Here is an 11389-nt window from a genome sequence, read left to right as displayed (position 1 = left end):
AAGAACAACTGCTGCATTCACATCGTGTCCTGAACATTATACCACTCAATGCCAGCCAACCTCAATGGCAACTTTGTCTCATTATTATGATGATTTAATAAGCAAACAAATTACCTGCATGTTAATGAAATATACTGTTATCAGGGCTGGGCTGATAAGTTTCATTTCATTTGTTTGGTGTGAACTTTCCAATGCCTTAATGGTCATTGCAGTGGTAGACTTACTTATTTCTCTTTTAAATAATAGATCTCATTTTTCAATCCATGGCTAACCATTTTCTATATAATCTAGTCAAATCATACTTCTTATTCTCTGTTTCGCTCAGTTTCACTTTTTAATACTGTTTTATCTCAGGAAATGCTTTGTTTCACTGATTGTTGCTTAACAACGTACAAAGACGAGTGAAGAGGAATCATGAAGGTTAAAAAAAACTTTGCCATTGAAGCTGCTGTACAACACCATAAGTTTATTTGAGTAGTTGTTTGATGATATGAACAGTTAACAATTAACAGTTAATTGTCTAATCAAAGTCTATGACTGTGAGGTGAGGAAAGTTTTAGCCATCAATCATCACTCTCCTACCCGTGTTAGATCTTGACGCTTTCAATGCCGTAAACGTTGTAGCCCTCTTTATAGGTGGCGTAGTTTGGCTGGTGGCTGGGGGACAGCAAGTTGAAGTTGGGGGCATGTTGAGGAGAAGACAGAGTGTGTGTGTAGTTTCCTGTGTGCTGGGGGGACGACAAGGTGTTGGCTGCCACCTTTTTAAAACAAAAATAAAGTCATTGTTATTACTATACTGATTGTGCTAATGGAACAACAGTGACTCTTGAGCTGTGGGACTGTTATTATCACTAATTCAAGTGACAACAATATTTTGCGTATTGAGAGCACCAATAGTAGTAACTGCAAAAAACAGAATGGCCTTTTGAGGTCTGTTTACACGTAAAAATGTTTTTGTTATTTTTTACAGTAAATAGTAGGGCTGTCCCCGACTAAGGATTGATTTACATAGTCGAATCAGAATCGTCAAGTCCTACCTATAGTCGACTGAATCATGTGTGTTTTTGTGCATGGCGATTGCGAGCCGAAGCTAAACTGAGGCATATTGTTGATCATTTTCTCTCTCTCTCTCACCCCTGCCATTCACTGGTCTTATGAAGAGGTTTTGCCGGGCTGCACAAATTTATGCATGTCGCGGTTCCTTGCGTATCTATTTCAAGCAGCGGCTGTTTAAAAACGATATAATAATCTTTGTGGGGTTCATCAACGGTGATAAATTATGCGAAAGTTCCGCGAGGTGCGAATAACTCGGCACAACACCAGTGCAGCTGGAGCTCGTCTCTTCAGTAAGTGTTCCTCCTGCCACTACACACATTCACGCTACACCTACACATGCGCACTGACGACCCAGGGTTAGGGTTACAATTTTGGATTTATTTACGCATTTTAAAAACATTTATTGGAAGTTTCTTTTCTTTTTACATGTTTATTTACAGCATTAAACGTTGAAATGTATATTGTAATAGGCTGTATATTAAGTTATGGGGAGAAAACTGGTAGTTCTATGTAAAATCAGACATTGAGCACCCCCATATCGCCAAAATGTCGTTGCGAAGCTTCGACTGTGAGATTGACAGTCGAATCAGGCTCCGCCCATCGAAGCAACAAATCTTTGACTATTTGGGGTCAGCCCTAGTAGCAATAGCAACAGTATGTGTTGATAAAGATCATTAATTATTGCTTGCTAGATTCCACATCTCAGGAGTAAGTTTTTTTCAGCCTGGGGAAAGCATCTTTACCTGCCACCCAATTTAGCTTTGCAAGTGGCTGGCCCAAATGAGACAGGGCCCATGTAACTTCTTTGGGTTGACACAGACATAGCTACCATCCACATCTCCACTCCAAGAAGAGGTCCCAGTCCGCAGATGTTGCTTGCCTGTACATTCCAGTGAATTATATTTAGTCTGGACCAAATTGCCATAGGAGATCCCACCAATGGCTATTAAGCCAAACAACACAGCCAGCAGCATTACTGGGCCAAACAAAGTCCTCCACCACAAAAATATCATGATTGAAGGTGAGTTGACAAGTGTATTTGGTGCCAGAAAACTTAAATTAAAGATGAGTAATCAACTTTGTATGATGTGCATCCATTTGTCTTGGATTGATGAGTGGGATCACGTAGCAGGGAAGGCTGATAGGACAGACAGACCCAGTAAACAAAAAAGTACTTTTACTCGAGATTTAGCTCTTCATCAGGTTCAGCTCAGAGAAATACATTGCTCTCATCTGTGTGTGAATTAAAAATCCCTGATTATATTTCTACGTCTTAGCTTTTTTTTCAGATTATATTGATCTTGTAGGCCTTTTTTTCTCTCAGAACTGGTCAAGTTTATCCCCAGTATAATATTTCTACAAAAACCCTGTCGGGAGTTGGAAAATATCTGGGAATGCTTATTGACTTACAGTGTAACATAATTTACAATTATATATAATATTAAAGAGACTTTTGACAAGAATTGTGTTTCTTCCATATGTTTATGTAATACACGTGATGTACATGGCTTGGCCGTTTGAACTTGCTGAAGTTCAAACGGAGCATCAGAATGGGAGACAAAGGGAATTTAAGTGACTTTGAACGTGGCATGGTTGTTGTTACCAGATGGGCTGGTCTGAGAATTTCAGAAACTGCTGATCTACTGGGATTTTCACGCACAACCATCTCTAGGGTTTACAGAGAATGGTCCGAAAAAGAGAAAATCTCCAGTGAGCGGCAGGTGTGTGGCCGAAAATGCCTTGTTGATATCAGAGGTCAGAGGAGACTGGTTCGAGATGACAGAAAGGTAGTAACTCAAACAAGCACTCGGTACAACCAAGGTATGCAGAATTCCATCTCTGAACACACAATAAGTCAAACCTTGAAGCAGATGGGCAACAACAGTAGAAGACCACACCGGATGTGGCTCCTGTCAGCTAAGAACAGGAATCTGACGCTACAGTTCGTGCAGGCTCACCAAAATTAGACAATAGAGATTGGAAAAATGTTGCCTAGTCTGATGAGTCTCGATTTCAGTTCAAAATTCAAATGGTAGGATCAGAATTTGCATAAACAACATGAAAGCATGGATCCATTCTACCTTGTATCAACAGTTCAGACTGGTGGTGGGGGTGGAATGGTGTGGGGGATATTTTCTTGGCACACTTAGTGCCAACTGATTATTTAAACATGACAGCTTGTTGCTGACGATGTCCATCTTTATGACCACAGTGTACCATCTTCTGATGGCTTCTTCCAGCAGGATAATGCATCATGTCACCAAGCTCAAATCGTCTCAAACTGGTTCCTTAAACATGACAATGAGTTCACTGTACTCCAGTGGGCTCCACAGTCACCAGATCTCAATCCAATAGAGCCTCTTTGGGATGTGGTGGAAAGGAAGATTCATGTCATGGATGCGCAGCCGACATTTCTGCAGTTACTGCAATGTGCTATTATGTCAATATGGACCAAAGTCTCTGAGGAATGTTTCAACAACCTTGCTGAAAGTATGCCACGAAGGCAGTTCTGAAGGCAAAGGGGGTTCCCACCAGCATCAAGACAGCCACCATTGTCTGTGTAAAAAGTCTGCAGTGTCATGTCTGAGCGCCCTGTGGCACCCCCATTAGGATGAAGTACTTTGAGAAATTGGGTCAACATCCCAGCCAGCCTGGGCCCTCACCAGTTTGCTTTTAGAACCAACAGATCTCCACTGCCCTCCACTCAGCCCTCACACACCTTGAGAACAACAACACCTACATCAGAATGCTGTTTGTGGATTTCAGCTCAGCGTTCAACACAATCTCACCATGAAACTGATCAGCAGATACAGATAGTTTGGATTGGCTTGCACACCTCATTTTCGAGTGTTGACCACCAGAGCCCCACAGGGCTGTGTGCTCAGACCCCTCCTGTCACGCTGTGCACCAACTGCATCCCCCGACATGGAGAGACTCTGTTGTGAAGTTTGTGGACGACACCACCATCGTCGGCCATATTTCAAACAATAATGAGAGATAGGAAATTGATAATATTGCTGTGTGGTGCACAGAGAAAACCTACTGCTCAATGTCAGCAAAACCAAGGAGCTAATTATTGATTTTAGGTAAAAGTCGGCAAGGACACACGCTTCTTACTAACTCAGTGGAACTGAGGTATAGCAGGTTAACAGTTTTAGGTTCCTGGGAATCAGCATCACAGTAGTCCTGTTGTGGGAGAGCATATTTTTCTTGGAACTGTTGGAAGGATGCAAACATCCCTCCCAGGTAAAGGTTGCCAACACTATATGTTCCCATTTCATACCATTCATCAAAACTGGAAGGTGCAGATTAGGAAGTGGAAATGAATTATGAGTAGATACCATAGAGGGACATTGTGCTGAGTTTAAAAGGTTTCTTAATTTGTTTCCAAATGCGTATTTATAAATGATTGGGTTGTTACTGTAATTTACTTTGCTTAGTAGCACAGGTGACAAGATCACTGCACCAGCAGTGAAAGGTGAAACAGCCCTATCACTCCATCTTCAACCCATCAGGGAGCACAGGCATATTTCAAAATGATGCGAAAAAACTAGTCCACACATTTGTTTCTTCTAGGATATTGCAATTCCTTTTGTATGCATTCTTATCACATTAATTTATGTTACTAACTCAACTTCTTCCCTCTCCTGTAGTCTCAGGTGTTTGTGGCTGTGGAGCTGTGGGGTCTGGATCTGTGAGCCGCAGATTTGTTTGTAACAGTTATATTTAGAATAACACTGTATCTCAGTGATCCAAATTGTACAAGATTTAATAGGCATTTTCAGTATAAGCAGCTTATTTATCGTTCCACATTTGACAAACCCAAACAAAGGGTGCTGTAACATGTTGTCTTTAAATGAACTCATGAATCTACATTTCAAATTTGGCCATATTTTTTGGTGGCATGAGACTATGGTGAGACCATGATTAGAGATCTTGATTGTTGCACCCAGGCTTTAATTACAGTGTCTTTAAAATTAACTTACACATCGATACAGCCAAACAAATGAAAATACACATTAGTTTTTTAAAATACTTTTTACATTCATCATTTAACAGTTATTCTGCTTTAACAGCAGACTCTTCTTAAGAGTAAGAAAGCAGAAGCTACCACTATGTCATTCATTGGCATGTAATCAAGACCATTAACCATTTGACCGTGAGATCATGAGACTGTGAGGCAAAGAGGAGGGGAGAAGGAAAACCCAGTAGAAAAATTAATTTGGGCAATTTATGACATATGCTATATCTGCTATGTTATCAAGTAACAGTTTTACACATGAACAATTGCAAGTCAAATGCAAATAAGGTAATGCTTTTGCAGCTCTTACAGCAATTTACACCTCGCAGAGATGTAATATCACTAGGTATTATACTGCAAAACTAACATAGAGGTAAATTGAGCATAACAGTCTTGAGCTCAATGCCCAGGATTCAAACCCGCAATAGAACGTGCATGGCCACATGAAGGTGCAGGCTCTTAACAGCCCAAGATAGTACTCAGAAGATATGATGACCTGCAATGAACTTCAAAAAGTACAGACATATTCAACAGAAGGCAGCACCAGATCGCAAATTACATTTTAAAGATCTTTTATTTTTGTGTCATCCACAGAAACTCCACCAGGACCACCATAAGACCATGAATGAAATATTCTGTTTTAAAATAAATTCATAAATCAACTGTGATATACCAAATCTGAATCACATAGTGGCTGTGACCAAATATGGTGAAACATGAAATGTGTATTGGTGAGTTAGTTAGTGAGTAGTCAGTTTTACTACATGCCCTACTGATTGATTTACACCACGTTTTGCATAGTAAATCAGCTATTCATACTGCACAGGCAAAATGTGTGTCAAAGTAGAAAATCAACCATATGCCCAATGGGTGATTTGCAAATTTGCAAATAAAATGTCATGGGAATAAGTGAGTGTGATATAATCTACCGAATATGTGGATATAAAGCACCCGTCCTCTCCTTGGTTTCGCCTGAGTTGGCCTGTATCATATTCATATGACACATCTGTTGGGTAGCAATACTGCCTCTCAACCCCAACCCTAAAAGCAAACCCATAAAACAATCACATTGCCTAACTGTTACTCACAGAGCACAGCACTAACCGCCTGCAGAAGGAATGTACAACCTCTAAAAAAGCTATAATCAAAAAAAAAAAAACATTTACACATTTGAATGTGTGGTGTACAGTTTATAAATTAAGAACAAAAGCTTGTTTGCTTTTGCTTTTTAAACTTATGGCTGACCTGGATCACTTGTTCATTGAGTTCACTCTCATACCTACCCAGACAATTTCACTTTTCCAACTTTGACTTAGCTTAGGTTTCACAACTAGTTTTACATGGTGGAAAATAATTGAAAATAATTACTAGAACTGTGAGCAATTAAAACAGGGTACAATCACCCTGATGCAAGTCTGAGCCAGACGAGAAGCCAAGAGCATTGCTAAACAGGGCTTCAACAGGTGGTTAACACACATTTGTTTGCTTGGGCAGGCTCAGACACACTGCCAGGTTCTGATCCAGCCTCAGACACCTAAAACGGAATTTTTCTTCTCATTCATGGGTGAATGGCTGAATGAACCTTAAAATTACTGGTACACCTTGAATACAACCCCCCCCCCTTGACAGGAATGCTGGTGTGGTGTATGAAAACATTGTGACATCACACATGAAAGCTGTGGGGAAACTATATCGGTGAAACAGCAGGGACCCTAAATAAGAGACGAAATGAACACCAAAAACAGACAACATCAGCGGTCACAGCTCACAGCATAAACTGGGAAGGGGATAATGTCATCAACCAGGAGTCACTGGCGAAGGATCAAGAATCTTTAATTGAATAATAGATTATATACAGTGAAAATGGACACCATGTATAAACCCATTTTATCATTTTGTTGCTGCAGTTCACATTCACCACAGATGCAAATTCATAAAATACACTGCAGAATGTTCTGGGTGTATACTTGTCGCCTATGTAGACTACATGTATATTAACAACTGTATATATTGTTTTATTTTATATGTTCATATTTTAATATACATTTTACTATCTGTTAACTTTATAGTATGAAGCGACAACAAACATTCTTTTGATTATAAAACCTTGTGTTGTATAATGATAAATAAACTACCTTGAACCCTGTATTATCTAATGTTAACATCTCTCTATGTATACTAAAAATCCAAGTGAGCAATGGAAGTGAAGGATTGTCTGGTTAGGTCTACATGTGGTTGACCAACCAGGCGTAACATGTCTAAAAGTTAGCTGTTCTAGACTTAATGACTTAATTATGAAGCCCACATCATGTGTTTTTTAAGCTTCATGTTTTGTTTTTTCCCTGTAGCGCATCTTTATGACATTAATTTAGCCTTGTAATGACACTGTGGCTTACACTGGCCATTGCCTTTTAGCAGTGCTGCTGAAAAGACAGCTGGTTTGTTGTGAGGAGAGCTACTTCATAGAGGTGATCGAAGTCAATGTGGATTGAACAGACTGATGCATCTGTAGCGCTTGCGCACTGCTGACATCTTGCATCCGGCATGAATTTGGATTTCAACTCCTAGTATTTTAGATTTTCTATACACACTCAGTTACTAGTTTATTACGTCCAAAACCACTGCAGTCTAGCCCAACAGCCCTGCAATATATCCTACCTTTCTGAAAGAACTATGTTCAGTTTTGGTTTTACTGCGGTGTTGATTCAACTTTATGGTAATGTTAGAGGCTGTAGGTTGTGCTGCTGTTATACTGAGGGTTCATTTCTGTGTATATGCTCATTGACGTAAATATGTTGGACTAAATATTAGAAACACAACTCAGTTTAAAGTGTAACACAATGTAATTCAACAGCACCAGAAAATGACCGTAAAGGTTTACATAATAAACTGGTGGCTGAGTGTTACCTTACTGTATAAATAGTATCATAAAAAAACATTGGCATGCTATTTCTTACACACTGAACTCACTAATATGAGGTATGAATTTCACACATGTAGAAATACTACAATACACATCACATTAACCACACAGGTTTTGGTTTTTCTGATTTTCTGACTGGAAGGCATTTGTTCATTTGTCTGTAACATTACTCCGCACATAAATTCAGATTTGGATAGTTATTTTAGTGAGAATCCTACATAGCAAATGGAATACCAATAATATTACAACAATACCAATTGTATTTAAGATAATTTTAGAAACTGTTTTTTTAAAAGATAACGTACCTTCATTTTTTTTGCCTCTGCACGACTCTTGTAGCAGAACTCTACCAGTGCTACCATCATGGCCAGACCTAGACCCCCAACCAGGATGTAGAAGACTCCCGCTACATTACTAAGAGACAGAGCACTGGTCTTTTCCTAGCACACACACACACACAGAGGGGGAAAAAAAGAGGGTGTCAGCCCAAAGAAGTGTTAGTGAGGTGTTTTTATGTAAAGAGCTAACTTTAATGACTGACACACTACCACAGAACTACAGCATAAAACTTAACTGAGCTGTCATGTGCACACAGTTAACTCATAAATACATCTAGGTGCTTTAGATTAGGACAGCATAGTCACAGAAAATTTGACTAAACCTAACCTGCACACATTTAAAACACTCATGCTCTTTACTAATTTGTCTGTGTGTAAATCAGTGTGTACCTTTGTATGCACTATATTCAAGTATTTGTGTTTGCAGATACTGACCATCATCAAAATGTTAGTAAATGACTCAATACCATCTAAGGTTTAACCACAAACAGCTCTGGCCATCATTTCTATGAACACTGTACTCAACAAGTATCCCAGATACGTCTCAGCTACGTCACTGGTCATAGCGATTTCACTGGAATCAATTGTATTAAGAAGACAAGCTTGTGGGAAATTAAATCAAGGACAAGGAGATGAATAAATAAAAACATCTAACCAAGGAAGGTTAAAATCAAGGGCAACTGGACTGGTTGAAGATACTCAAAGACATTTTGCCTCTCATCTGAGACACTTCTTTAGCTCAGAACTGAAGAAGCGTCTCAGACATCAGAGATTTTCCTCATATTGTGCAGGCCTAGTGTGCGTGTTTCCCACACTCTGTGCCAGCTTGTGTTTGCAGCCCTGCCTCAGTTGTCTGCATCAATTCCTCATGTTCCTTGTTACCCTGCTTGGACAATTGTGAGACAGACAATACCTTGAAAACTAATTCTGTCTAAACAGGGTTTCAGACAGACAGAATTTAACTTAAGTGTTAAAATAGACAGAAAAACTGAACATTTAATAGCCAGCTAGCCTTCAGCCTCCAGCCCAGGCTGCAAAACTACTGCCTCTGTCTGTCTGCCACAGCCGCCTTGGCCTGATCCAGTCCAGAATTGGAGTTGTGAGCCTGCAGCCACCCTGTCCTTTTTAGCTCGCTACCTGTCTGTCCTGATCTAGGATACCCTGAACCCCAGGAGAAACTAAGGAGACAAGATGATGTTAAGAGATCAGTCTTTTGAAGGGATTCGCCATGCCATTTTCACAGGTTACAGTGTAGTCTTCAAAGGAAGCGTGGCTGCCCATGTCACTGGATCTCAGCTGCCCAGCACCTTGGCCTGTTCACTGACCAGCACCACCAAGTTGCATCAGCCCTGTCAGGTCCCCCGTTCGGTAGCACGGCCTTCGCCTGCTCCAGTTTTCCAGTCGACAGTCCCGCTGACACCTGTTCCTGTGCTGCAGCAATCCAATGAGACAGTACACTGGTGCCCTGGTGTTTGGAGACCAGGACCGGAGGCTGGAAGGTGAGTTGGGGGAGCTAGGGAAAAGTAGATTGGTGACCGCTGCAGCAGTCTACCATTTCCCTCCACCAACTCATCTTCCAGCCTCCGGTCCTGGTCTCCAAACACCGGGGCACGGGTCCTGTTTTCTAGATGTCGAAAACTTATTCAGCAGCCTGCCCTATCGTGTAGCTGAATTTCTTGGGGCCAGTTGCCTTTCCTGATCTCTAGCCTTGTCACCAGCCTCCAGAGTGCTCCTACCTATATCACTAGCCTCCTCTTTGGTTTTGACCCTTTCCTGCCTCATCATCCTGTAAGCCCTTTTAAGCATTTTGTCCTCTGACATTGGTAATAAAATCATTTGAACTGCTGCAGCCCTGCCTCAGTTGTCTGCATTTCCTCAGTGTCTAATTCCTTGTTACCCTGCTTGGACAATTGGTACACAGACAATACCTTGAAAACAAATTCTGTCTAAACAGGGTTTCAGACAGACAGACTTTAACTTTAGTGTTAAAAAGACAGACAGAAAAATTTAATATTCAACAGCCAAAAAGTGGACTTAATGGTTCTGAGTTGATCTTAAGAAGTTCCACTCAGTTTTCAGGACACCACTTGTTTTTATTCTTATCAGCATTTGACTGTTGAAGCATCATGTTTTAACCTGAGGGTGTCCTTGACAATTCAGTACATGCAGCTTACTGCATGTACCATCAATACTGTGTACGTTTTTCTTTCAGTTTTACACATAGAAATATTGGACTACTGTAATCTTTGAGTGTAGATATACTTTCTTTTCTTAATACACACAAAACTAAGATTACTGTACATGATAAATGTGTGAACAGACAGTGCATGTTTGATTGATCCACAGACATATACAACTAACCTTATTGGTAGAGTCCTTGAAGCCACACTCTCCTTTATCGTACCACCACTTGTTTTTCATCGTCTAGGGTCCCTTGCTCATTCAGTTTCAATACGGCAAGGTTAACTGGTACTCTTCAATGGGAATAACATAAATAACATCATTATCAATGTTATCTTATGTTATTAGTGGGGCAGCGGTTCTCACACTCTGGTCTAGCAACCAAGACAGGGTCCACTAATGTTTTGTTGTTTAGCAGGAATTTCATGTCACGAATGACACAACATTAAAGCTTGGTTTTACAATATTTTTCCACATTACTTTAAATTTAAAGACTATAATCATATCACTCCATCTATTGCCAAACGCTATCATGTTGGACATCAGGACTATGTAGACCATTTAGTCTGTTATCACCACAATTAATTGGACAAAGCTGTTTAAAATTAAATCTTATGCTGTCAGGACCCCACTATTTGGCCCCTGAGACAGAGAATGAGAGGCGCCGCAGTGAAAAGCCTTTCTGCTTATTCAGCAGCAGTATTCCTCCAGGTCAGAGCCATAGATAAAAAGAGTTTAGCCAAACTCTTTATCCACGGCTCTTCTCCTGCACTGTTGCTGCCATCTGGTGTGAGGTCAACTGACCCTGGCCTTGTGCCTGAAGCCTGCCCTAACCCTGACCTCAACCAAACAGATTGCAACACATTGTTG

The 11389-nt window shown here is 40.4% G+C and overlaps 1 protein-coding gene across 1 annotated transcript; it reads right to left on the bottom strand.

The window, feature by feature from the left end:
• Window positions 1-446: 446 nt before the first annotated feature.
• Window positions 447-10759, bottom strand: LOC119884019 (glutamate receptor 2-like). The gene is made up of 3 exons (XM_038694494.1): window positions 10700-10759; window positions 8306-8440; window positions 447-758 (listed from the first exon to the last, which is right to left on the bottom strand). Exons 1-3 carry the CDS (start codon window positions 10757-10759, stop codon window positions 588-590), a joined length of 366 nt encoding a protein of 121 aa, XP_038550422.1. The 3' UTR covers window positions 447-587.
• Between the last annotated feature and the right edge of the window lie 630 nt (window positions 10760-11389).

This window comes from Micropterus salmoides, unplaced genomic scaffold (genome assembly GCF_014851395.1).
Source record: "Micropterus salmoides isolate LMB-PRFRI ecotype aquatic unplaced genomic scaffold, ASM1485139v1 Ms_hic_scaffold_3089, whole genome shotgun sequence".
Taxonomy (NCBI): Eukaryota; Metazoa; Chordata; class Actinopteri; order Centrarchiformes; family Centrarchidae; genus Micropterus; species Micropterus salmoides.
Note: the sequence above shows the minus strand (reverse complement) of the source record. Positions and strands in the feature narration are given on the sequence as shown.